At 43.1% G+C, this 27,252-nt stretch overlaps 2 protein-coding genes across 2 annotated transcripts in view; both read left to right on the forward strand.

The window, feature by feature from the left end:
- The window catches only part of LOC101174729 (aryl hydrocarbon receptor), a 54,803-nt gene extending 38,324 nt beyond the window's left edge, over positions 1 to 16,479 (forward strand). The window contains exons 3-11 of the mRNA XM_011481447.3: positions 4,686 to 4,825; positions 4,902 to 4,991; positions 7,962 to 8,076; positions 8,651 to 8,790; positions 8,875 to 9,077; positions 9,152 to 9,261; positions 10,012 to 10,153; positions 10,229 to 11,669; positions 11,765 to 16,479. Coding sequence (XP_011479749.1) covers positions 4,686 to 4,825; positions 4,902 to 4,991; positions 7,962 to 8,076; positions 8,651 to 8,790; positions 8,875 to 9,077; positions 9,152 to 9,261; positions 10,012 to 10,153; positions 10,229 to 11,669; positions 11,765 to 11,851 — 2,468 coding nt within the window. The 3' untranslated portion in view covers positions 11,852 to 16,479. The remainder of the gene's footprint in view (positions 1 to 4,685; positions 4,826 to 4,901; positions 4,992 to 7,961; positions 8,077 to 8,650; positions 8,791 to 8,874; positions 9,078 to 9,151; positions 9,262 to 10,011; positions 10,154 to 10,228; positions 11,670 to 11,764) is intronic.
- Positions 16,480 to 18,679: 2,200 nt separating this feature from the next.
- Positions 18,680 to 27,252, forward strand: part of ahr (aryl hydrocarbon receptor) — a 38,282-nt gene continuing 29,709 nt past the window's right edge. The window contains 2 exon segments of the mRNA NM_001104678.1: positions 18,680 to 19,154; positions 22,839 to 23,026. Coding sequence (NP_001098148.1) covers positions 19,114 to 19,154; positions 22,839 to 23,026 — 229 coding nt within the window. The 5' untranslated portion in view covers positions 18,680 to 19,113.

Here is a 27,252-nt window from a genome sequence, read left to right on the forward strand (position 1 = left end):
TCCGCTGGCCCGGTCCTGTTTTTCGAGCAGTGCGGACCACAAGACTTTACTTTTCACTTGTCCGCTCGGGCCACTAAAATATCTAACAATTAATACATTTTTCACCTTTTTCAATAAAGTAAATTTTGCGAAAACGTGTAGATTTACCTCGTCTTCATAATTTAGTTTTTCTGCTAGTCCTGTGTTCAGACTTCAAGGGTTTCTATGGGAAACCTTTGATCACTTCTCCTTCTCTCCCGCCTGCGCGCGCGCGGCTTTCACTGCCGAGCACCACGCGGCACGCGCTCACTACTTTTTTTTTTCAAACTTTATTGAATGTAACAATTCAATACAAAACAATGTTAAACAGCAACAACGAAGGCACAAGCCAGTGGGTTATTATTACATTTGATTATAAATCCGACACCGTCACTGAAGAGAGACTGAAGCATGTCAGAGATGTGGAAGACATGGCAGGAATAGATAGGAATATGTTGGATGGAGTAGTGGGTATAATTAGTAGTATGGACAGCAAGATATTTAATGAATGCATTGAAGATGAAACTGTATCCACTAAGCTTTAAGATGAATGTCAAAGAATCAAAGGCAACTCCAAATACCTGAATCTCAGACTCAAATGCAGTAGAATGTTAAACTACTTAATTTTGTTTTTCTTTACAACACTGTAAGCAGTAAGTATTTCTAGTTAGCTGAATGATCTCAGTTAGACCTGCACAATATGAGGAAAACTCGCGATATACGATATCAGAGATTAAAATTGCGATAACGATATAATTTGCGGTATATAAAAAAACAGCAAAATAACCAAATAACCATTCCCAGTTTAAAAATTATACTCCAAATGACCCACGTTGACATAGGTTACAAACATCTAACATAACAGGGCTCCATCTGATTGGTCAACAATGTGAAGGCGTCCATCCGATTGGTCAAATGCATTAAGGGATTTATTTGATTCGTTAAATGGTTCAAGCTGCCATTAGATTGTTTTAACACATTTAAGGTTTATGATTTATTGCGATATTTGCCGTTAGAAGCACCATGAAAACTTCTGAACTAGTGTTACCTACTACACTGCAGTGCTCTCTTCAAAACATCTGAAACAGACTAGAGCAGATTTAAGTTTGATATGGTCTATTTTCAGTCATTGAAAAGTGTAGAAATAAGTGATGTCACCAGAATGCACCAAATTGCACCATATTAAAAGTTTCCGGGGGGGCATGCCCCCGGACCCCCCTAAAGTTGCAAGCACCTGCGGAGCGGCGGGTCCCGCTATGCGCGGTGTCGGGCCAGTAACTTTCAGGCAGGGCCAGTAAGTTTCAAAAACTACTGGCCCTGTGGGCCAGTGCAAATTTCTGGGCTATGTCAACCCCTGCACAGTAACATTTGCTTTAGGGGTATTGGTCTGTTTTTTTCACGTGTTACAACTAAGGCTGAGAGTTACATGTATTGTTTTTAGAATGAATCTTATTAGACAGTTCTCCTTGAGTGTTAGCTTAGACGTTATAAACATCAAAATGAGGTCATGTAAAAATTAGCTTGGCAAAAGAACTTTTCCAGGGTTTAGCCACATTAAATCGGAAACGATTTGGGCTTTCAGACACTCAAGCGTTGACGGTTGCGCCATGGTCTGCCAGATATTTCCGGTCCCGTATCTCATATTATATCAGATTAAATTTCTGTTCTATGAAACCAACAACAGCGCTTATAAATCAAGCCGCTGCACGCCGCGTCATCCAACAGAAAGTCGAGGCGGCTTCTGTTTTGAGGAAGTTCCCCGTTTGTCCCCTCTCAAACTGCTACTTGAACATTGTTTAGGAGCTCATGAGGAACTCAAGGAGCTTTAAATCGCTACGTCCGTTTTAAGCTAACTGCTTTATCAAAAAGCCATAGGTTCCCCACAACTGTACCTTCTTTATTTGCCTTTTTGAATCTATTTTTTGCTACTTTTAGCAAGCTTTTCGAGTTCTTGTCGACTTTTTGTGTTGACTTTTTCTTTTTTTAGCCTTTCAACACGTCCTCAGCCGATGCCTCCGGTTTCATTCATCTTACTGCCTCGTTGCGTTGAGACAAAAATAGCACATCTTTGTGCCTAGCCGAGAACTATTAATCCAAATCGCCTGCAGCTAGAGATCTCAGCGCTCCGCTTTGAGCATGCCCAGACACCCCAAGAAGCAAGTCACTGCTTCCCATCCATCAGCTCAATCTTCCTGTAAAAGAGCAGGAAGTAGATTATTTTTAAGTGCCGTATCGGGGGGGTTAAACAAAAAACGACGTTTTGTGCTCCAGATTTTATCAGGAAAACTGCTTCGGTGATTTGTAGCTTTAGCAATGATAACAAAGGAGGAACATTTTTTTAGTGATCGATCGGGAGGCGGATCAGGTTGTCAACAAACAAAACACACCAAAATAATAAAAATAAGAATCAGTGGGCTCGCGCACGGCGAGGTGTCAACCGCCGCTGCAAAAAGATTCCTGAAACGAGAATGTGCTGCTGCGGCATAAATCAACCTAAATGGCGTGCAAAGCGTGCCGTGGGAGCACTAAAACATTTGGCAAAGAGTGAGGGACAACTCCTAGAGTGAGGGTGGGGGGTGGGGGGGGGGTGGAGACAGATGAGTGTTCTAGCGGGAGAGTGGAGTTTTCAGCCGCATAGATGTATGTTTTCACCCACTGTGGTGCACGGCTGTGGCTGTACGTCCCTCAGCAGCGCATGACTTGATCTGTGGGAATGCGAGTTTATTTGAAGCAGGGAATATCTATTGCAAACGGAAAAGTTTAGATGTGTGCTAACCATTGCTCCAAACAGGAAGTACCCGCTGTTCCCAAGAAGCCGAAATCCCATAGTCTTAAACAGAGAAATAAACAGCTGTTCCTTTGTCTTTCTATTGGTCAGAATAACTATTCTGTCTGATACTTTAAAAAAAAAAATCTTTATAATTTCATGCTATTTTTTCTGTAGTGCATATTATTCAAGTTATAAACTGACCAATCAATAAAAGTAGGCGGTCTAACATTGAACATTTAAAGCGTTTTAATCACAGATTCTCCCGAGGTTTTATGTGGTAGGACATCCATCAAGCTCACTACTGATTGGCCAGAGTGGTTACCATAGAAAGATGAACTCTGACCGAGCTTACTGACGATTGCTGGTTCCAACATGGCAACGTCCATATTGCGGGGAAAAAAAAGGCTACTGAATTAACCAATTTTTATGAGTGACTTCACGCTAACTTGGTCCAGTTGTCACATACAGTCAATGGTAATATCTCACACATGTGTTCATTTAAGGCCTTTATCTACGCGGTTGCAAGAGTTTGAATATCCTTTGCTAAAGGCTGTGTCACACAGCCACTACTTACATTTTGCACATTTTTTACGTATAATATTTCGGTCTTTCGTGATAGATCCATTATGTACGTAATTTATAAGTGATTCTTGCGTTCGTCATTCGTCGATGTCCATAGACGGTTTCGGCCTACCTTAATGTGAATTCAGTTTTGAGCTATTCAAAAGTTTTGGTCCGTTGAGAATTACGCAGTTTATGCATATTTTATGTAGTTTATATGCAATTATTACGTAAATCTTACGCAGTGTGCAATTTTTGAGAGATGCAAACACAAATTTGTGGCTTTCCGCAACTCTTTCCACGTATGTCTGACGGACATTTCATGCATATTCCACCGATGTCTAACTTTTATTTCGAGTTTACGGCGCACATTAAAATTACGTCATTGATGCACAAATCCCTAATGAATTACATATAAACAGCACAATAATCATTTCATGTTTTTCGTTGATTTACGTGTTCTGTGTGTGGTTTATTCGTATTTCTTCTGTGGTTTTATCAAGGTTTAACATAAGACATCCATGGTCATTCCTGCCTAACTTCATCCATCACCATTGCAAAGCTGAGCCCTGGTGTATTTCCACCTCCACCTTGAACTCCTGTCACCCCTAAAGCTTACTGTCTGACAGCCGTCATACATGTCCTGGACTGCTTTAACATACTTGTCTGTCAGTATGTGCTTCCTCATACAATACCACAGTTCATCTCTGGGCACCAAGTACACGAGAAAATGAAAGAAATAGAAGTGTGGTGTTACGTATATAAAGCATTTGACGTTTCCTCCTCGGAGTACAAAACAGAGCACAGCAGCAGCGTCCTGTCTATTTTTTCTGACACATGTTTTCTCCAGTTAGCAAAGCTAATGCTATGAGCCAAGTACTGGTCTGTGTCAAAAGGTTTAAAAGTAACAGAAAGTTTGATTGCTTCCAATCATCCGATTGTCAAAAAGTGTGGGAAATACATTGCCTGCACTCTCCAGTCTGCTGGTGCTACAAACTTCTAAAAGCGCAATTTATTTGACAAAGTACTTTAAAAACCTCTTAACGGTATGTGTCCTCCATACGTCCATTGTTACCTAAAAACAGGCCTGCTTCCTCGCTGGTCCGTAGCGACCGGGGGAACAAGCTATTTCGTCTTGTTTTTGACGAGAACTGCAAGAGGAAGAGGAGGACGGGCTGAATGAGAGCGTTGAGAAAAGACAGGAAACATCAAGCAACCCCTCCCTGACAAGGAGATGCGCTCTTCCCGTTTTCACTCTGCCGCTAAGCAGGAATTTAAAAATAAAAAGAAGCGCAATCATGCGAGATGTGTCCTTTTTCTCTGACTTCTCCTGCAGCCGCCATGAAGGCCGGTCAAAGCAGCTCCAGCTGGACCAGTGGGCGGAGCCTAACCTTTGGAGGCAGCGGCCAGGCCCCTCCCTCCACCGCCGTCTCCGTCGACGGCGTCAGCTTCTCCGAGGGAGACCTGCTGCTCCAGGTAGCTGCCAGTTGACGCCATTGGCGGGAAAATTGGCGCGGAAGCAGCAGACTCAGCATTTTCCCGTGCTCCGCAGGCTCTCAATGGCTTTGTGTTGGTGGTGACCGCCGAGGGCTACATATTCTACACATCTCCAACCATCCTGGACTTCCTGGGCTTCCATCAGGTAAAAACGAGGAGAAGCGTCAATAAAACACAGCAAAACAACCTGTCGGAACATCGTCTGACCCAGAAACGTTCCATTCCACTGACCTCACAACGTTTCTTCCTACGAAACTGCTGACACGTCACATTTTTTTGCAGCGAGAATGTTTAAGGTGTTCTCAGGGATGTGTTGTATGAAACCTTCAGGATATGCGCTGCACAGTCACAACCACAGCGTCTGTACACCACCTTCATAGCTCCATCAACCCCACAGGCTTCAACGCTCGTTTCCTCTCAAACTTTAAGCTAGGTCATGTGACGCCCGTTCAAGAATGCGTTAAACGCAGGTTCTTGATTTTTTTCCAACTTCCGTGAATTAAAGACAACGCTATCCGTACTTCACTACCAAATGTGAGTTCCTGATTGGTCGAAGTTCGACATTTGCTGCGCTCTTTGTACATAGACCACGAAAATGGTCGTAGAAACTTGCGTAGCTACGTGAGAATTTTGAACGGGGAAACCCGAAATGCACATTTACGCACCTTTACACAGACTTTCAATTGGAAGTGCCTGCTGGAACGTGCGTTTTCGAGGACGGTGTGAACGTAGCTTCAGACTTAGCCAACGTCTAAAGACCAAAGATGTGGATTTGAATGTGATCGATTTTAACTGTCACGATGCTTCCGTCTTCATCTGATCCACTAAATCTTGTACCAAAACTAGTTAGTCTTCATCAGAATGTTTTTTATTCGTATTTAATCTTAAATGAACAAGTTTGAAGAAAATGTTGCTGTCAGGGTTGGGCAGGCGCAAATATGACTAGAAATGGGTCCTGAAACTTGGTGCCAAGTTGTTACCGCCACCAACTGCTACTAGTACCGTATTAAAAAAACGCAGATGTCGGTGCCTCTTTTTAGTCATGTCAATCACTAGTATTCTACTTTTTTTGGTACATTTCTAGCCAATCGTTTTAGTTTTTCAGCCATTGCAATTGGAAAAATGGGCGGGGTTTCAGCAAGCAAAAGTTTGGCTGTACTTCAGAAAAACATTTTGATTGGGGAACCTGATGGAAACAGGTGACAAAAGCAATGTTCCAAAAAAAAGAGACAGACGTTGTGGCGATGGCAGGTAATATAAGTGTTCATTTCAGCGTGTGCGAAAAACAGGATGTGGTTTACCCGTTAATGCCTGAGATGTCGCCGGCGACAGCTAAATGACACTCGCTCCTTGCCAAACTGTAACGCTTTGATCATTTACATGAATCAGCTGATACTAACGCGAAGAAAAGCGGCTTTTTATATGCTACACTTTACGGTCATAATTTACGTTAGCATAATGGCGCAAAACCGCTAGCGCTAGTCAAAAGTACGTCAACACTGGAGCTAAAGCTCCGACGTTAAATGGTTAATGTGAGATTTTTGTTTTATTAATATCTAAAAATTCAATCAAATTAAATTGAATACAGGTTTTCGGATGAAATGAATACAGAAATTTCGGAAGTGGCAAGTTTGTTGAACTTGATCTGAGTATCCTTTGCCAGATGGGGGCGGAGCTTATTGATCCAAATTTTACAGGGGCGTTTTTCAAAAAAATAGTTCAGTTTTTTTGAAAATGTCTTTAAAAACAGACAAATAATTTGTTTGACAGCAAATGTTTTAAAACAAATAGTAGAAAATCGAGTGTGCGATGCGTTTAAGGTCAGCTTGTTAAAAAATACAAAGTTGTAACCCTAACTACACAGTACAAACACAAACTGACTTTTTAATAGTTTTTTTTTCTTTGAGCAGTGAGATTTGATTGATTTGATTTTGAATTGAAAGAACTTTGTTTAGACATAAATTAAACCAGAAAGCTGGAATCGCATCCATAGAGCAAAGGGACGGACACACGCAGATGCAGTTGTGTGTTTGTGAGTCCCGTGCGCATCTGTGCGTGAGAACCGGTGGCCCCTTGTTGGCTCTGAACTCCTGACTCGTAAACACATCCGTTTGAATGGGGGTTAAAGATGCCTGCAGTCTGGGAAAAATCAAGGAAAAGAAAGAAACGCAAAAAAAAGGGAAGTTGGCTCGAGAGAGAACCCGTGATTTACAACTACACACCGTGCAGCACAATTAGAGGTTTTACAACACACATGCTCATCCAGGAGGCTGGAGTTTAGCTAAGACGGTCATTCTGGGTCATGCCGGGGCGAAGGATGTCGCCACAGCGCCTTTCCAGCTTGGTTTGTTTCTTCTGCATTCCATCACAAGCTGGAGAAACTGTTTTTGTTTACTCGCGACATGTTTACTGACACATTTCTAACCCTGTTTTCAACCATGTAAACAAATCCAGAAGGATCTACAGCAGCTTTTTGTGGTTTCAGCCCCGACACGGGTGTTTGGGAGAACTGTCTAAATTTAGCACAGACCTCACATCTGGCAAAAAACGTTTTGCCAATGAAGTCGTCAACTTCATCTTTGACTGCTTGTTGCCGTAGAAACCTTGCAAAGTTTTGGTGAATGTAGCTGCCAATTGATGAGATTGGCTTTGAAGATCAAAACGACCTTTAATGATCTTTTGATTCAAAAAGTCACAAAAACACAAGGACTTTAAAATTAAACCTTGCTTTCATCTCAACACACGGACAGGTGATTTATTAATATTGGTTGCTAAGGAAAATATAATGTTTTTATGAGATAGAGACTCAAAAATTGGTACATTTATGTATTAATCCTAAACATGCGAAAGACTCAATGGTTGCTATGGACTGTTGTTTTAGTAGGAGTCATTGGTTTGACTTTTGGGACTGGAACAACAATTTTTGGGGTATTGTACGTTTAATAAAAACATTAAGCATTTTGGACTTTCTTAGCCGTTTATTTGATTGATTCAAATACTAAAAAAAATGATACTGTTCAACACACGTATTAAGTGTCATAAGTTTTGCTTTTCTGTTTGTTGAACTTTGCTTCAAAGAGGCGATAAAAACTAAATTTGTATGACTTCTCGCCAGTCCGATGTGGTACATCAGAGCGTGTTCGAGCTGATCCACACCGAAGATCGAGCGCTCTTCAGGCGGCAGCTGCACTTCTCCCTCAACCCGAACACTGACGGCTCCAGCAGTCCCAGTACGTCTGGCGTTTGAGAATGTCCAGTGTGTCAAAAATGAAAATGAATAATTAGTTTTAAAAATGTATGATGCTTTATATTCCTATTTTTATTTTTATTTTGGGGGGCATCGGTTAAGATTATTTAGCTTTTTTTCTTGTGTTGAAGGTATTTAGCATCATTTTTGTTGGGTTTTACTTATTCATATCTTGCTTGTTTTGCACAGTTTTTATGCCTCAAGAAGAAACCGTTCAGGTTTTGCTGATAATTAAAAAATTGAAGCTGCTTGACATTTAAATACGTTTCTGTGGGTTAGGGTAAGGGTTCTGGCTCCCCTTCTGTGGAAGTTGGGTGGTGCTCGGTCTATTCCAAAGCAGGAACTAGGTTTAGGGTTATTGTAATGGTAAGGGTTATGCTAAGGGTAAGGGTTAATGTTATGCTAAGGGTTAGGGTTAATGTTATGCTAAGGGTTAAGGTTATGCTAAGGGTAAGGGTTAAGGTTAGGGCTTTTATATTTCCTCCAACTAGTTAAGTGGTTTAGCAATGGTGCAGCCTGTTGCCACAGCAACCACAAACACTGTGCACTCTGCGCAGGTGGGCAGAGCAGCGCAGACATCAGCAGCAACATCATGGCCTACGACCCGCAGGTCATCCCTCCTGAAAACTCTTCTTTCCTGGAGAGAAACTTCTGCTGCCGGTTCCGCTGCCTCCTCGACAACTCCTCTGGCTTCCTGGTAAGAAAAGTCAAAGCTTTTCTCCCAACTTCACACCTACTGAACGTCAGAGGGCTCGAGCTTTTCTCCTCTGCTTTTTTTCAGGCCTTGAACTTCAACGGTCGCCTGAAGTTTCTCCATGGACAGAACCGGGTGTCCGAAGACGGGAAGCTGGTTTCCCCACAGCTGGCTTTATTCGCCATCGCAACTCCGCTGCAGCAGCCGGCCATCCTGGAGATCCGCACCAAGACGCTCCTCTTCCAGACCAAACACAAGCTGGACTTCACCCCGCTGGGCATCGATGGCAGGTAAACACGGGTGGTGGAGGAAGGAAGGAGAAGAAGACCTGCCGCCGTAATACGAGTTCTGCTCCCGTCCACAGAGGAAAGGTGGTTCTGGGTTACAATGAGCTGGAGATCTGCATGAAGGGATCAGGCTACAACTTCATCCATGCCGCAGACATGATGCACTGCGCCGACAACCACCTAAAAAGTAGGTTTCCATCCGTCTGCGAGCGCAGAACGCCATATTTGTCGCTATAAAAGAGTCAACATAACCCTTTTTGCAAAATAATCTCCGATAGTTTTAAAGTTTTCTATAAATTTTTTCTAGCCACTTATATTTTCTAACCTAAATATGATTAAGAAAATGTAAAAGACAATTTCTCACGAATGAGAAACATAAATACAATTTCTAGTTTATATGATGAAAAACTATTTTCATGCAATAAACAAAGAGTTCCTTTTTAGTGCAAAGTTGAGCTTTTTATTATAGAAGTGAAAGATTCCCTATTGTGAAACCTGCCCCCAGTGGTCATTTGAGGAAATGCAGCGTTTGGTTATTTGAGTTTAAAAAAAACACAAATGTTGAAGAAAGAGTCCCCTTTAAAAATGATGGTATGTAGCTTTTTATAAGTTTTTCACGTTTGGCTAAGTCCATTTTTTAGCCACGCCCACATTTTTACAAAACGGTGACATAGGACATCTGGATGTATTCTCACAGCAGCTTTTAAAGCCTTTTATTATAAAAGTGCATAGAAAATCTCTCTATTTTGAAACCAGGCCCCAGTGGTCATTTGAGGAACTGCATTATTTGGTAATTTGAGTAAAAAACCCACTAATTTTAAAGACAGAGTTGGTCCTTTTTTTTTGATTGGAAATGAGTGGGATCTTGGGTTTGGGTAAAAACCAGGGCCTATGCGAATGTTTTCTTTTGACACATTCTCCCTGTGTGTGGTTGCAGTGATGAAAACCGGAGAGTCGGGCTTCACCTTCTTCAGGCTGCTGACCAAAATGGGGAAGTGGGTGTGGGTCCAGTCCAACGCCCGGGTAGTGTTCAAAGGGGGGAAACCCGAATTCATCGTGGCGCGGCAGAGAGCTCTGACGTGAGTGTCCGTGAACGCCGGCGGCCAGCGCCTCCCCCATGCAGGTTCTGATGCGGTTCTCCCGTCTCTCCACAGAAACGAAGAAGGGGAGGAGCAGCTCCGCCTCAGGCGCCTCCACCTGCCCTTCAACTTTGCCACCGGGGAGGCGGTGCTGTACGACACCATGCCGGGCGTCGAGGTCCCCAACCCCTGCTCGCCCGCCAAGAAGATGAAGGTGGACAGCGACTCCGTCAGCCCCCACTCCCTGTTGGGCTGCCTGCTGAATCAGGACCAGGCGGCTTACAGGGACCAGAACACCATCACCTCGCTGAGCGACCTGGCCTTCCAGGACTCGCACGCCACCTTCACCATTCCCAGGGACGCCAGCGCCAAGCCGGCCGTCAGCAGCCCGCTGGTGATGGACTCCACCACTGAGGACATGCTGGAGACGCTGCAGCAGATCTTGGGGGAGGCGGAGCTCATGGAGGAGGTGGAGGTGGGGCCGGAGGAGCTGAAGAGCTGGGAGAGCACCCTGCTGAACTTCACCTCCTCCGAGATCGGTGACAACCTCAACGAGGTCCTCTGCTGCGACGTCCTTTCCTACGTGGAGGAGCAGCTGCGGAAGGAGGGCGGGAACGCCGCCATCGCCCAGCTCCAGAACCAGGGTCCTGGTCAGGAGCAGCAGAACTTCGGCTGGGCGTCGATGACTTACAACCAGATGACCTTCAAAGGAGGGGTGATGATGGAGGGACAAGCACCTGCAGGCCGAGGAGGCATGAAGCTGAGCCACATGGACTTCCCTCTGGAAGCTCCCTCTGGCTTTAACAGTCGGCAGAACACAAGCCCCGCCTCCCTACCATGTGGAGGCGGCGCCTCAGTGACATTTAACCCCTCCCAGACAGACTTGTACCCCCAAACTGATGGCACCAGCTCCAAACAGGGGGCGTTCCCCCCAAAACTGTCTTCATTTTGTCCGTTCGCTGGCAGCCGATTCACTCAGACGCCACATGAGGGCTTACCCGTCCAGAACCAGAGCACGGCGGGGCAGCTGCACTCGGCGCTCGGTTGTCACGGCAACCCGTGGAGTTCCACTTCGGGGACAAACATTTCAAACCAGCCCGCTTTTTCTGCAGGCCGCTCGGCCCAGAACAGCCAGAACAGTCAGAACCACAGGCAGTCATGGCTCCCGGGGGCGGACCCACAGTTGGCCGCCTCCCTCACCCGCATGCCCCCCTCTCTAGTGAACACAGTGGACATGAGTTTCAGGACTCCAGAGACTCTCCCTCAGCCTTTTCTCATGCTGGTGAACGGCCCGCATCCTGACGGAACCCGACCCAACAAGGCGTCGGCCAGCCCCACCCCCTCGAAGCCCTCCTGCCTGTATCAAGCTCGTCCCGGAGGGGGGTCGGTGCCCCCGCCGATGGTGATGCAAAACCCCCACGAGGCGGTTCTGCCCTGCCAGATGGAGGCTGGTCATAACGTGAACGGCCTGATGGGGGCGCCGCAGGAGCTGCTGGGCTTCAGTGAACTCGACCAGGTAAAAAGTCAGGGAGGGGTTCAGTTTTTCCTCACCCTGTAATTCCATTATGGTCACAGAGAGGGATCCATGCACCGTCTGCTCGTGTCTTACAGGTCTCCAGCTGTCCGGTTTTCAGTAACGGAGGTTTTCCGTTCCCCCTGCTGCCCAACGGGAACACCTGCTTTACCGAGAACAAGTAGGAAGCTCCGCTGAGTCATGCTCAGCTCAGACTGATAAAAAGGAAACGAATGACTGTGAGCGGAAGTGGAGCAGACGGACATAGCCAAAAGGACTTCCAAGGAGAAGTTTCAGCAAAAGCGTTTTGTCTGAAAGTTGGTCAGAGCTCAACCGGCACAATGGATGCTCGCTTGTTAGCACTTTTTAAACAGCAGTTTGACCGACCAAAGCAGCCTGTCTCGTTTTTTAATTGCGACTTAAAGTTCCTGTTTGTGTGAACTTAGAAAAACCAATCCTAACCAAAAACCTTCCTGTTGCAAGTTTCTGGAAGCTAACCAGCTAGACCAGAAGCTAAAGAATTTGTCAATGTAGCGTTTAAGGAAATTGCTTTAGCATCTTCACATTTTGCGTAAATGTGTATTGAAAACATTTAAAAAAAGAAAGCATCAAATTTTTGACTGAAGACGCCGCACCGCCTAACAACACTAACCCTGTTAGCTGATAGCTTTTATGCTATCGTACAAAAGAAAAGATAAGCTAATTTAATTGAAATAATGATGATCCGTGGGCTTATTACTGCCCCCTGGTGGAGGGAAGAACCCAAATATCTTGAGTAAAAAAAATACAAAAGATTGATTGTTGGTTCTTAACGTAACAATTACTGCAGTTCACAATCTGACCACCTGATGGACCTTAATGAGCTTCATTGTTTATCTTTTATTTTTAACCATTAGGGGCAGCAGGGAGTTCGATCTACTACACGCTTGCCCCGGGGTTTTTCTTTGCACAGCGGAAAGTGACTATATTTAATAAATAATTAAAATTTTATGGATGAATGGAATTTTATCCAAAAAATAAACATTTTTATCCAATTTTTGGTGAAATATAAAATTTTATTGAAAAAGAGCAACAACCCGACAAAGAAAATAGATGAAAATATGTCGTTAAATAAAGAATTTTGCAAAAGACTTAGAACCACCTAGTGGGCATTGGTGGTATTCTATGTGAAGCACCTTTAATTTTCATAAACAGTGATTGAATCCGGAAAGACTGGTTTATCGTTAGTTCTTTATTTAATAATAAACGTATATAACATAAGACTAAGTTAACTGCAGTTCAAAATCTGACCACCGGTGGACCAGAGTCAGCTCTCGATTTGCCACAGGCTAGCCTCCCAGTTTCTCTTTACGCAGCAGAAAATGAGAATATTTAGGAAAGAATATAACAAAAATAAATATTGTTTTAAGCGCCACCTAGTGACCATTGGTGATATTTCATGTGTAGCACTTCCGATCGCTTTTTTTTTTTTTTTTTTTTGCGTATTGGCTAACGCATCCATAAATAAACGCAAAGACAGAATAGGGCTTGCCGCTGTTCATCCTCTGCTTAAAATAAATCTGGACAAGAACTCGGGCACCGCGGAACGCTAACTTCCGCTCTACTACGTTCTACTACGTTTTCGAAGGATACAATATTTCAATTGTTTTTATTTCTGTTGTAGTTCATTTCAAGACTTTACAATCTCAGACGGGGAGATTTAGCTTTTGCAGACAGGTTAGAAATTTAAAAAAACCCAAAAGAAAAAAAAAACAACCTGACCTTAAAACGCACAAAAAAAAAGCAGAACTTTCTGACCGCTGCTTTTATGTACTTTTGAAAAATGTTCTGCGTGAGCTGCTTTCATTTTCTTGTTGTTACTGTGATGCCCGTTTTTTATTGTTATTATTGTGACTAAACGCAGACGGTGCCTAGAACTGACGGATCTTAAAATGTGTGAAAAAGTTTGAATGTCTTTTAGCCGAATTTGCCAAAGCACTTATTTGGATACCAAATAGTCAAATTTATAGAGAAGTTTTTTAAAGAAAAAGCAAAGCAAAGCCACTTATTTATATTAGAGACATATTTTGATTACATTTATCCTCCAATTCTACTTCTATCCCCCTTTTTTTGTATCTAAAGGCACACCTATATAAATTGGTTTGAGGCAGCTATTGTGTATATAAAAAAACAAACAAAAATATATAGCAAATAACTTATAATCTGCTTGTTTTTAATTGCCTGTAAAATCTAAACTGTTTTTCTTCGCGGTGGAAAAAGTGCTGCATGTTATCAAGCTCAAATACTTGATCTAAAAAAGCAAAGAAAAATGTTCACCAAAGCCAAGCGGGACTGTAGCTTTCCTAGGGATACCAAAGGGACAACCGGCCTTCTGCTGTTTTTTGTCGTTTGATTTCCTTTCAATCAGCACCGAATGGAACCGCACGTATGCCTTAATCACAGTTACCCTAACGGGTAGTAATGGGATGTATGCGCCCGATAAATAGGACTTCAGGCGACAGGCTGTAGCGAACACTTAGGCCGAATCTGAATTCCTCCCCTACCTCTACGTCTTGTCCGTACCACTACATTTAGCCCTCCAAGTGGAGAGATATGAAAAGAATTCTACCCCTCAGTGATGTTGTCAATAGTCGTCTACGCGCTTCCTACGGGAACTTGGCATCATGTCCAGACCCCAGTCGTTGCGGCATGTCCTTGTAGTCAGTAAGCAACGTGCACCTTGCAAACAACTAGATTACGGTGTACGGACATCGTACGACAGCATCCCGTTAAGATCCGCCTGCTCTTTTCTACGACCTTCTATGGACCAGACAACTCATAAACCTGCAGCACCTGTACAGGTCAACCATTTGTGCAGCATTTCTGTGTGGGCCAATACTCAAATCTTAAGAACGATTAGAGCAGGGGTGGGCAAACTTTTTGACTCGTGGGCCTGGACCAGGAGCAGATGCTTGAAGTTTTTTGGGAATTTATCTCATAAGAGAAAGAAATAACAGAATCTGGACAAAAGAATGCTTTCATTTTGATTGAAACTTAATAGATATACTTTAAAACAGAACATTTTGGAGTTTTTGTTTCCGAAGAGTGACTTTTCTTCTCATTTTAGTGGCAATTGTAACAATAGGTTGATGCCACTTAGGGAAAAATATGCTATGTTCATGGGGTGTTGGAATGATTGGGAAAATGACTTTGCGACCTGGAAAACAGGCATGAATGTCAGAAAGCCAACAACTCTTTCTGCATCTAAACAATGGTCAATGTATTTATATTGCGCCATTTATGGCTAGACACAAAAATTACCTGGAAAATAAAATGTTAATAAGGATCATCCATATAACTCATTACAGTTTGGCGGCCCTGATTAAATGGTTTTAAGGGCTGCATATGGGCCCCGAGCCGTAGTTTGCCCATCCCTGGATTAGAGGATAGAGTAAGGACACCGTGCAACAGCATTACACATCATTACGTCTGCGCAACTTACATTAGCTTCATGATACACTTACCACATGTAGGACAATTCTACGTTCCATCTTTATGACATAACTTGAGGTGGCCAAACGATCCTCAAAGGAACTTCAAGACACGCCTTAGGATGTGGTCTTTTTAGTTTATATTTTTCTTGGGCCTAGAGCACCCTTATGGGTCAACCGTTTGTTGAGCATTTTCGTGCAGTCAGTTAAGGGCCAGTACACGCACCAGACCGATGATTAGAGTGTGACGTAAGGACACCGTACGACGACCTTACCTTACTTTCGTGGCGTTCTTTGTGGTGGCCGTACGAGCCTCAAGAGGACCACAACATACACATTAGGATGCAGAAAGTCTTGTCTATGACCCTCCATGGGCCCAGTCAATCCAAAAACACCTGTACGGGTCAACCGTTTGCGCAGCAATTGGTCGTGGTCAGATATCGGCCAGTGCGTGCACCTTACGAACAATTAGTGGCCTTATGACAGCATTACCCTTCAGTACGACATAAGTGTGTGAATCTTACATTTGTCTTACACAAACGTCACGATACATTGATCATGGGCACGACAATTGTATGTTCCATTTTCATGGCATCCCTTGCGGTGGCCAAACAAGCCTTAATGGAACTACAAGATCGATCCTACACTCCCCTTTGAATTTGGCGCTCTTTTCTGCAACCCTCCATGGGCCCGGACAGCTGCATGTGACTAAGGCCTTACCTTAGCGGAGCTACTCCGTTCCGCATGTTGAAAGTGCTCCAAAACAATCGGTTCAAATGAATCAGTAAACATTAGAAAACCCACTCAAAAGGTTAAATGACTACCTGAATGTATCCTGAAGGCATCAAAACTCAAAGTTTGATGTACTTTAACCGAACTTGTAAAGTTTGAACCCACTGTATGGAGCTAAACACGAATTAAGTGCTTTTTTTTTAAGGGGTGATCCTCTTTCTCATCGATTAAGTGCTCTTTTTTTTAATTCTCCTTTCTGAAAATTAGCAATTTGAAATGTTAAAATGAATGCTTTTATTGTCCAAAACCATGAGACCAAGTCTCTAAAATGCAGTATCTTTGTGTAACTATACACACAACTATATGTCTGTATTTGCTTTTTGCCACCATCTGTGTATATAAATATATATATATTATATATGTTGTATTAACCGTAGTCACGCTTGTGTCTTTTTGTAAACTGTCTGCACAGTTTAATCATTGTTTTGATGTATTTTGATTTTATTTGAAGTCTTTTTTGTGGATTCTTCTATCCAAAAACAGAAAAAATGCTTCTCTTCATGTCTGTGTCTGTACCTGCTCACCGTATTAAAGGTGGTCTGATCACTGCACAGGTTCCAGTGGTTTCACTGTCAGATGACTCCACCAATAAACAAAAAAACATCAAATCCATGCATTTAATTCACCTCTTAGACACACTTTTCATTCCCAAATTCAGAAGTGTTGAATTAAACCTTAAAAATGTCTATTTTTACTGTTTACTTTGACTAAGAGTTGTCATTGTGGAGGGTGTCCACTAGGTGGTGGTGTAGTCCAACAAATCAAGATTCAATCAATGAATCTATATATATTTTTAATACAAAATGAATTTATGTGGTTTTGCACTGTTTTTTATTACTTAAATCGCCGGCCCCCAAAAGAAAAAAAACTTTTTTTTAAAGCTAGACAGGATTCTTTTCCAATTTTATGACAAATTAAGCCGTTTTTTTTTCTTTTTTTTTTTACATCCATAAATCAAAATAAAAGTATTAATAGTAGTAATATAGTCACAAAATACTTTTTAAAATGTACTCTTTTTAAGCATTTGGCAAAAAAATAGCTTTCTGTGTAAATCAGAAATAAAGCCCTCATTTCACAATAAAATTATCAATTAGAAGTTTTGATCAATCATAAACTTTATTGACTCTTGAGTTGTTGATTATTGTGTTTTCTGCACAATAAGGCACATGAAAGCAAAACAAAAGACTCAGAAATAAGTCAGACTGTCTGTCAGAAGTCAGAGTTCTGTCTCCCCCTCTGGTCACCAGCGGGAGCAGTCTCCAGAGTACTGAATTCACTTCATCTCCCAGCAACCCCAGTGTGCACTTCCTGGATGCCACACACCTGACTCTCAATCACTCAATCTATCATAGTCTACATAAGCACTGCACTGAGCCACACTCAGTGCGAAGTATTGTTTGTGCCACACTGCCGTGCGTACTGAGTGTTATATTTGGACCTGATCTTCTCTGACTCTGCCTGCTGCGTGCCCTGACCCTCGCCTGGATTCTGAGTATCTTGTCTCTCCTCTGATGATCTTATGCCTGTTATTGACTCCTGCCTGCCTGACCGATTAAGCTTTGTGGACTTTTAGCTAAGCTAATGCTGCATTTGGATCCAGCCGTCTGCCTGTTCTTGTGATACAGAGGCTTTAACAGGAACTCTAGGCCTTGCTCATAACATGCTAGACGTGTTAGTTGCATTACCGTATTTTCATACCCGTGACTCCCGACCTCGTTTGGAATAAGTAAAAAAAAAAAAAACAGACTGATGCTGCTAAAGCAAACATCACTGTGTCTATGCTAACTCCCAACCAAACATTTCCATTTGTAAGGTTCTCCAGATTATAAATAAGGCGCACTGTTGTTTTTATTATATAATAATACTTTTAAGTTTGCTTCACAGTGCAGAAAATACTATTAAAAAAAATGTTACTATTATTTTTTTGGTAAATAAAGACATTTCTTCATCTAAGAAAAATTTCATGTGCAGGTTTAAAAAATGTATAGAAGCACTTCAGTGAAATTTCGTTAAAATAAAATTCATGATTTGGGATCAAATATCTCTTTTACAAGAACTTTATAGATAATCTGTTGGTGTGATTTTCTTATCATAGGTTTCAGTTGATCTATTTGTTTCATTTGATTTTTTTTTTTTTTTTGCCAAGCCATGAAATGTTGTTTTTAGAGAAGTGCAGTTGGCCTATAGAAGAAACAATGTTTGGCATGTGTTCTATCATTGTTTATTATATCAAAGGTCATTATTATAAAAATGTAATTGTATTTTTTTAATTGATGTAATTGGAGCTTTTTTGACAAATTATTTTTATGCTAGATTAGCTTGTTCCTTTTTTATAGTGTTGTTGCATTAGTCGCAAATTTGGCTAATTTGGTTTGTTTTTAAAAAAATATATATTTTTAAATAACAAAAGTGTTGGATCTTTTTTGTAAACTTTTTGATTTTTAGAACATTTTTCCGATATTTGACACAATTTATCCCAAATCTTTACTTGTAACATCGTCCGTTCTTATTTTTTTTTTCCTGACGTCACCTTTGACCCGCTGCGCGCGCGGGCGCGCGATGTCGAATCAGTGCACTGGGAGCGCGCGCGCGCTGGTCTTAGCGAGGAGTAGGAGAGCTGCGGGGAGCGCAGAGGAGGGGAGGACCGACCTACCGGCTTGTTTTGCTTTTTAGCCCCCCCCCTCCTTCTCGGTTGTTCGCCGTTTTAATTTCGGCGGAACTTTCGTCTCCTGAGGGTGTGGGGAGGGGGGGTCTCAAGCTCGGAGGTCTGCCGCCGGAACTCGCACCGGCGGGGTCTGGACTAACGGAGCGCCGGTGGACCGGACAACCTCCGGGGTGGGGGGGTGGCTGCTGTACTTTGGTCCTCCCGTTTTATTTCTATTCTCCCGTCGTGGACACTACTATAATAGCTTAACTTCTTTCTTTTTATTTTATATATATATATTTTTTATCCCGCGCGGGGTTTTTAACATAAGTGTCCTAGCTTAACTTCTTATTTTATCCCGCGCGGGGTTTTCAACATTAGCCCTGGTCTGACTGAAGTTTCCCGCGAGGCGCTGAGGAGGAATAGAGATAAGGATCAAGAGAGTGATGCTCCGCGTCCCCCCGTTCTCTGTGGGACCGTTGTCGGTGAAATTCCCGGCTTTCCCCCCCCGTGACCGTTGACTGACGGCCAGCACAGCAGCATGTACGCCGGGCGCAAACGCCGAAAACCTGCGCAGAAAGGGTAAGTCTGCGGAGCGTTTGTCGGTAAAGAGCAGCTGACTGCTGACGCTAATTCTGGACGCACAAATCGTATTAGTTACACTCTTAAATCCTCCCCGTTTAGCACCGGCAGACAGTTTGTAAACATGGGATTAAAGCTTTGGTCGGATTTAGAGCTGCGCTCGTCAACGGGGCCTCCTGTAGGCGACCGAAGGAAGCGCATCTGGTAATTAATGTTCAGCTCTCCAGGGACGGAACCGCGACTTGGTGGGCCCGGGGGGCACCGGATTTAAAAATGGTCCCCCGCTTCTGAAAACATTTGAAAGAAGGAATTTTATTGGACTTGTTTGGATATTTTTGTTTTTCCATTTGGATTTGGGTTTTCTTACTTAAACATTTAGGTCATTTTTATTAGTTTTTTGTGGTTACTAATTTATGCAAAACACATTTTAGACGTAAAGTAGATTAAAGGTCCTTTCTAGAGAGATTTTATTTTAAAATCAGGATTAAATGATATTATTGAACTAGTGAAAGTATGGGAGCCAGTTGAGCTCGTGCTGGTTTGCGGCGCCTTCCGTCCGTGAGACCAGGGTTCGAATCCGGGCTGCTCCCTTTTCCCTTCTCCGCTGCTGTGCCGGTCCCAAGCCCGTTTAAATTGAGAGGGTTGCGTCAGGAAGGGCATCCGGCGTAAAACATTGCCAAGTTAACCATGTGACTCATCCTCGAAAGAGTGGTTGTTTCGCTGTGGCGACCCTTGATGGGAGAAGCCAATAGAGAGATTGTACTAGTGAAATTAAAATATATATAAAAACACCTTAAATTTAAAATAATCCTCTTCTATATTTAAAGTTTTATACTATTCACAGTAAGGACCATAAATATTTGGACAGAGACACATTCTTTCTAATTTAGTTTCTGTACATTACCACAGTGAATTTTAAATAAAACCACTCAGATGCCATTGAAGTGCAGACTTTCAGCTTTTATTCCATGGGTTGAACAAAAAGATTGCATAAAAATGTGAAAAACTAAAGCATTTTTTAAACACAATCCCTTCATTTCATGGGCTCGTAAGTAATTGGACAATTGACTTCCATGCTATTGCATGGGCAGGTGTGGGCAATTCCCTTGTTATGTCATTATGAGTGAAGCAGATAAAAGGCCTGGAGTTGATTAGAGGACTCGTGCTTGCATTTTGAAGATTTAGCTGTAAACAGACAATGTGTGGTCAAAGGAGCTCTCCATGCAGGTAAAAGGAGCCATCATTAAGCTGAGAAAACAGAAAAAAATCATGCAAGAAATTGCTACAATATTAGGAGTGGCAAAATCAACAGTGAGGTACATCCTGAGAAAGAAAGAAAGCACTGGTGAACTCAGCAACGCAAAAAAACCTGGACGTCCACAGAAGACAACAGTGGTGGATGATGGCAGAATCATTTCCATGGTGAAGAGGAACCCGTTCACAACAGCAAACCAAGTGAACAACACTCTCCAGGAGGTAGGCATATCAATATCCAAGTCTACCATAAAAAGAAGACTGCATGCAAGTAGATACAGAGGGTACACTGCAAGATGCAAGCCACTCATAAGCCTCAAGAATAGGAAGGCTAGATTGGACTTTGCTAAAAAACATCTAGAAAAGCCAGCACATTCTTTGTACAGATGAAACCAAAATCAACCTCTACCAGAATGATGGCAAGAGAAAAGAATGGAGAAGGCGTGGAGAAGCTCCTGATCCAAAGCACAATACATCATCAGTAAAACACGGTGGAGTCTGTGTGATGGTCTGGGCGTGCATGGCTGCTAGTGGCACTGCTAGTGGGAGACTAGTGTTTATTGATGACGTGACACAGGACAGAAGCAGCCCAATGAATTCTGAGGTGTTCAGAGACATACTGTCTGCGCAGATCCAGGTGAATGCAGCCAAACTGATTGGACGACGTTTCATTATACAGATGGACAACAACCCAAAACATTCAGCCAAAGCAACTCAGGAGTTTATTAAAGCAAAGAAGTGGAATATTCTTGAATGGCCAAGTCAGTCACCTGATCTTAACCCAATTGAACATGCATTTCACTTGTTGTAGACCAAACTTCAGACAGAAAGGCCCACAAACAAACAGCAACTGAAAGCTGCTGCAGTAAAGGCCGGGCAGAGCATTCAGAAGGAGAAAACCCAGCATCTGGTGATGTCCATGAGTTCAAGACTTCAGGCTGTCATTGCCAACAAAGGGTTTTCAACCAAATATTAGTAATGACCATTTTATTCAGTTATTTCATTTGTCCAATGACTTACGAGTCCATGAAATGAAGGGATTGTGTTTAAAAAATGCTTTAGTTTTTCACATTTTTATGCAATCTTTTTGTTCAACCCATGGAATAAATCTGAAAGTCTGCACTTCAATGCCATCTGAGTTGTTTTATTTAAAATTCACTGTAGTAATGTACAGAAACTAAATTAGAAAGAATGCGTCTCTGTCCAAATATTTATGGTCCTGACAATATATATATATATATATATATATAAATATAAATATATTAATCATATATAAATCAATCAAAACAAACATATGGAAGGCGTGTCCCAATGACCTGTAAAAGCCCCAACATGTGATCACATAGTTGAAATAAACCCACATATATCTTCGACTGTATATGAGACCTGGACTGGCGTACCAAACAGCAATTACCCACTGGTTGCCAAGAAGCTAAAATCCCATCAAAAATATCGAATGACCATTTTTTTTACGTTGTTTATTGGGTGGAGCCCTTGTGAAGGTGTCCAGCCCATTCCAGACTTCATTTCTGTCTCTAAGTATGAGGGCCATGGTCCTTGACTGGTGAAAGGAATTTTCACCTCTCTGGGTGGGTGGAGTGTTCCTCCTCCAGGTATAGGAGTTGAAATTTGTTGGGTTCCTGTTCAGAGCGTGAGATCGACAGAAGGATCGGAGCGGTGTCCCCCGTTATGCGGTTGCTGTACCGGTTCGTTTTGGTGTCGAGAGAGCTGAGCCAGAAAGCAAAGCTCTCAATTTACCAGTCAATCTTTGTTCCAATCCTCACCTATGGTCATGATCTCTGGGTCATGACCTCGCTTGTATTCAAGGTCCCCAATACAAGCGACTGAAATGAACTTCCTCCCTGGGGTGGCTGAGCCCTCCCTTAGAGATCACCCGCAGAGAGCTTGGAATACAACCACTTCTCTTCCAGTTGAGTTGGACATCTAGTGCGGATGCCCACTGGATGGAGGCACTGGGGAAGACAGACTTTGCTGGAGAGACTGCATCTCTCGGCTTGCCTGGAACCACCTCGAGATCCCCCCAGAGGAGTTGGAGGAAGTGGCCGGGGAGAGGGAAGTCTGGGGATCTTTGCTTACGCTGCTGCCCCCACCACCCGGTCTCGGATAAGTGGAAGAAGATAGATGGATGTTTTTTTACGTATTGTAAACAAGGTTGGGAGTTACAGGTTTTGAGAATGTGCTAACGCTAACGCTTCTACCCTGGCTAACATGTAGCGTGTTACAAGCAAGTTCTAATTACTGTAAAGGCAGTTTTCTCTGACTTCTTTTTCTCGCTTAATGTGCCGGAAGTATGACATAAGTTTCAAATGGACCAGTCAGTCTTGTATAAAATCGCCGATGTGAGGCCGCCCGTCTGTGTTTGTGGTCTAAGCGTTTTTTCCTAAGATACTCCTTGTCCTTTATCTCCAGGGCCAAACCTCCACCTGCCGAAGGCGCAAAGTCCAACCCGTCCAAACGGCACCGTGACCGCCTCAACTCTGAGCTGGACCGGCTTGCCAGCTTGCTGCCCTTTCCCGAGGACGTCATCTCCAGCCTGGACAAACTTTCCATCCTAAGGCTTAGCGTCAGCTACCTCCGCACCAAGAGCTTCTTCTCAGGTGGATACCTTTGCTATATGATGCTAATCCTTTAACAAGGCTTTCAGCCCTGCAGTTCACAGCATCAATCTTCATGAAGTCTCTAGCAGAGTTGATGTCCATTTGAAAGTGGAACATTTTTAGCACATTAGGAGGTGTTGTGAACGTTGGTGTTTAAAGCCCAGAGTTCCTCACGAGGCTTTTCACGCATCAGAGGAGACCTGTAGATGACATGCAGGAAGGACGGAAGGAAGGCCAGAGGGGTAGAAGCGGTCTGTTTGGGTCTGTTGTCTGACGTTAGTGTTAGTGTTAGCGTATTCACAATCCCGTATCTCCCAACCTGGTTTGCAACACATAATAAAGCAGACTGATCCTGCTAAAACAAACATTACGGTGAGTAAGCTAACTTCTAACCTTGTTAGTAAGAAAATACGGGCCGCAGTGGTGCAGTGGTAGGGCGGTCAATTATAAGATTGCAGGTTTGATTCCCACCTTGCACGCCCATGTTTCGAAGTGTCCTTTGCCAAGACACTGAACCCCACCTTGCCTCTGGTGGGAGGTTGGCGCCAGTGTTTGGCAGCGGAGCCGCCACCAGTGTGTGAATGTGAGGGTGAATGGGTGAATGGGCCTGTGACTGTAAAGTGCTTTGGGCCTTCGAAGAAGCTAGAATAGCACTATATAACTCTAAGCCATTTACCATTTACAAAATACAAAAAACACAGTCCGACATTGCTACATGTTAGCCGTGTTAGCGTATTCACTATAACACCCGAAATCAAGTCAGCATCACTAAACAAAACCGGAATGAATCCCCGTATAAGGTACACTGTCGTTATTTTAAAACAAATGAATTGCGCCTTACAGTGTGGAAAGTACAAACATTTAGTTGGCACTGTCAGTAAATCTTTTTCTGTGAGTGACGTTACATTCACTCGGTCCAGTATTCTTATACAACCAATGGTTTCACACACAAATGTGTGTGAAAGTGTGGAAATCACTGCACCCGTCGGTGGCCTCTGTGCCTTACAGACTCTGTTTAAGAGGAGCGAGGTGCAGCAGATCGGCTTTGAGGAGGAGTTAGCAGGCTTACCGGCAGAGCAGATGGATTTTGGTTAAGTAGGTCTGCGTGTGGACCTGTTTTAATGTACCCGTGGGGACCAGAACGAGTCTATAAGGCTGGATCCAGATCATTCTGGGTTGTGCTTAGGGGCCTAGACCGCATTTTAATGTTTGAATGGACTGGAGGTAAAGGTTTAGAGTCCAGGTGGAGAGTTTAGGGTCGACGAAGGAGCAGAGTTCCCATTAAGATAGTCAAACGGGTGCGTGTGTGCACGTTTGGCAGCCTTGAATGTGTTAGCAGATTTACCGTTACAAACAGATTGTGCGACGGTCCAAAAACAACAAACAGCCTTTAGGATCTGCTCAGCCAGAAAAACCTTTAAAGCGTGCAGGACGAGAAAACAGCGCTCTACATCTTTTCTGTTAGGTTAGCTTTGTGGTAGAAAAAGTGGGTCTTTCACTGGATTTTTTTTTTCTTTTTTCTAATGGATCACATACCCTCCCCTTTTTGCTCCCAGCCAGGCCAGCACGCCCGTCTCCGTCTAAGTGCCTGAACTCTGCGTGACCCGCTCTTATCGTAACATCTTCGTTCGGCACAAACGGCGCACAGGTCCGCTCTTTCAGCCCGTGGCCATGAGTCGACCCCAAAACCCCTCAGACAGACACAGATGCAGTTCAGAGTCCATGGAGATGAAAGAGGCTCAAACTTGGGTGGGTGGGGGTGGGGATAATCCACTTTTATTTTTGCAGATAGAAGGGAGTTGGGGGGTGCAGATTGGACAAAGTAGAATCCAATCTCTTGTGTAAAACAGAAAACATCAGCGCTGCGACATGATACAAGCTTGGAGAGATTACGCATCAAATCACAACACAAGCCGCAGTCACAGACGAGTCCATAAGTGGAAAGCACTGCTGGGGGGGGGGGGGTCACATCATCTGTGTGGGCTGGCATATTTAGGTCGATGGACTCATCTGTGAGATGGATGAAGGTGGAGGTCGGGACAGCGCGTTTGGAATGGGGATGTTCGGGTTTTTTTAACGTTTTTGTGAAATTTAGCATATTCGCCGAACTGAAAGCTGATCTTAAAATCAGGAGGGGGAGGGGGTTGCCGGATTCCCAATTGGGATTAAAGATTGTGTGTGTGAGTCTACATGGGTCTCAGAAACCCTTAAAGCAGATTAGTGTTTGTTTATGTAATTCAGCAGCTCTGTCATTTCATTTAGAATCATTCAAAGCTGTTTACGCCCCTGACTTCCTTGGCACAGAAATCTGATCTGGTCCACATTGACTTGCAGATACTACGAAAAATGTTATCCATATCGGCCAGTAGTGGGATGCTACATGTCCCTTTTGAGAGAAAGGATGTTTAATTCTCATGCTACGTTCAAACTGAGGTTGTGACGCGCGTTCTAGAATGTGCTTAACGCACTTTCCTGAGCAGCGTTTTCATAGCTACCCGTTGCTATGTACTTGGTGTGAAATGTCAAAGTGGTACAAATCTCGCGAATCTTGCTCCAGGCATTTTTCTTCCACACCTCTTGATTCCGACAGATGAAAGGCGTGGTGTCATAGAATTCCATCCGCGCAAAAATTGCAATTATGAATGTCTCCACCTTTAACAATTTTAATACGGTTGGCACTTCCGTGAATTAAAAGGGACGCCGTTGATATGTCACTGCCAAATCAGAGTCCCTGATTGGTCACGTCAAGTCATTTAACTGTCAACGCGCAAAAATGATCTTAAAAGCTTGCGTAGCTTGCAAGAGTTTTGAACAGGTGAGCACATATATGCGTGTTTACATAAACTTTTCATCGGATGTGGTCGCTTAAACGCGTGCGGCCGAGTAACCCGATTTCCCCGGTAACAGAAACCTTCCTGGTGTTTAAACCAGGTCACTGGAAAAAGGTGATTTTAACCTGCAAGAGAAGAGCAACCAAAGCATTTGTCCAACCCCGTGCCGCAGACCTGTAACAGTCTGTGGTACAGTCAAAACAGGATTTGTTATGGGTCAAAATCAAGTAACAAAAACCAAAACACACTTGTCGGGGATATCTAGAGGAGGTTTTAAAACTATTATGGATTGCCAAACGACCTACAGCTTGGCAGCTTGAAATAATCAACTGTAGCAATTTTCACATTTTTGCACATATTGGAAAAGAAATCTTTTGTTTGAGCGATCTTGACTAAATGTCACTCAAGCTCTACCAGGTTAAGTTTCATTGACCTTTTGCCTGGGCAAATTTGTTTGTTATAAAGTTCGTACATTTTCAATGGCGTTAGCGTAGCGAGCTTGCAAAAGCAGTGTTCCCCTGTTGCTTCCATTTGTCATTTCCCACACACAACAAGAATGTATGATACTCAGCAACCGGCTGTCTATTGTTACAAAGATGCTGCTAATAAAGTTGTTCATATGGGGCATTCACGTTGGTTATTATATTTCAAAAATGCAATTTTTTTTTCCATATGTATCTGTCGCGCCTGAAAAAGTCGCATGAGGCTGAACTTGGCGTCCGATTTTTTTCAGCCTCCACTTTGATAGTTATGCGTTACGGGAAAATCTGTATCACTTTTTAATGGTTCCTATACAAGATCTAGAGTACAAATAAAGTTTAAACCAGGGTCCGTGGCCGGAAAAAGGTTGGGGACCACTGGACCAAATGACTCTGCAAAACACCACCCCAGCAGCTCTGCAACCATAGACTTACATACAACGAACCGCTAATCTCTGATGTAACTCATAGGACTTGTGAAACACGATTTTGTAAGTGGGAGAGTGGGTGGGACTGCGTACGGAGAAAATGAGTCCATGGATCTGCCAATAGTAAATACACAATCCAAATGAAGGACGAATTGGAGCGTCAATGAAACCAAAGCATCTGGTAAACCTGACGTAATTAATAGAAATCAAGTCACAAAGATTGTTTTTGTTGAATGAAGCTATACAAACAATTGTTTCGAGTGTATTGTTTGACTTTTTAACTCAAAAGGTAATGAGAAAAAGCTCCCTTCTAAAACCAGCATTTGAGGACTGTAGCAACCCTGACTCAAAGGGCTGTTAAATGTCATTTTTTGGATTTCTTTATAACCCATACGTACATTGAAAAGTGTAAGAGAAGATTTTCCCAGATGTATCACTAATGAACCATGTTAAAAAACAACGGAAGAGGTACGAATAAACCATGCAAA

This window comes from Oryzias latipes, chromosome 2 (genome assembly GCF_002234675.1).
Source record: "Oryzias latipes chromosome 2, ASM223467v1".
Taxonomy (NCBI): domain Eukaryota; kingdom Metazoa; phylum Chordata; class Actinopteri; order Beloniformes; family Adrianichthyidae; genus Oryzias; species Oryzias latipes.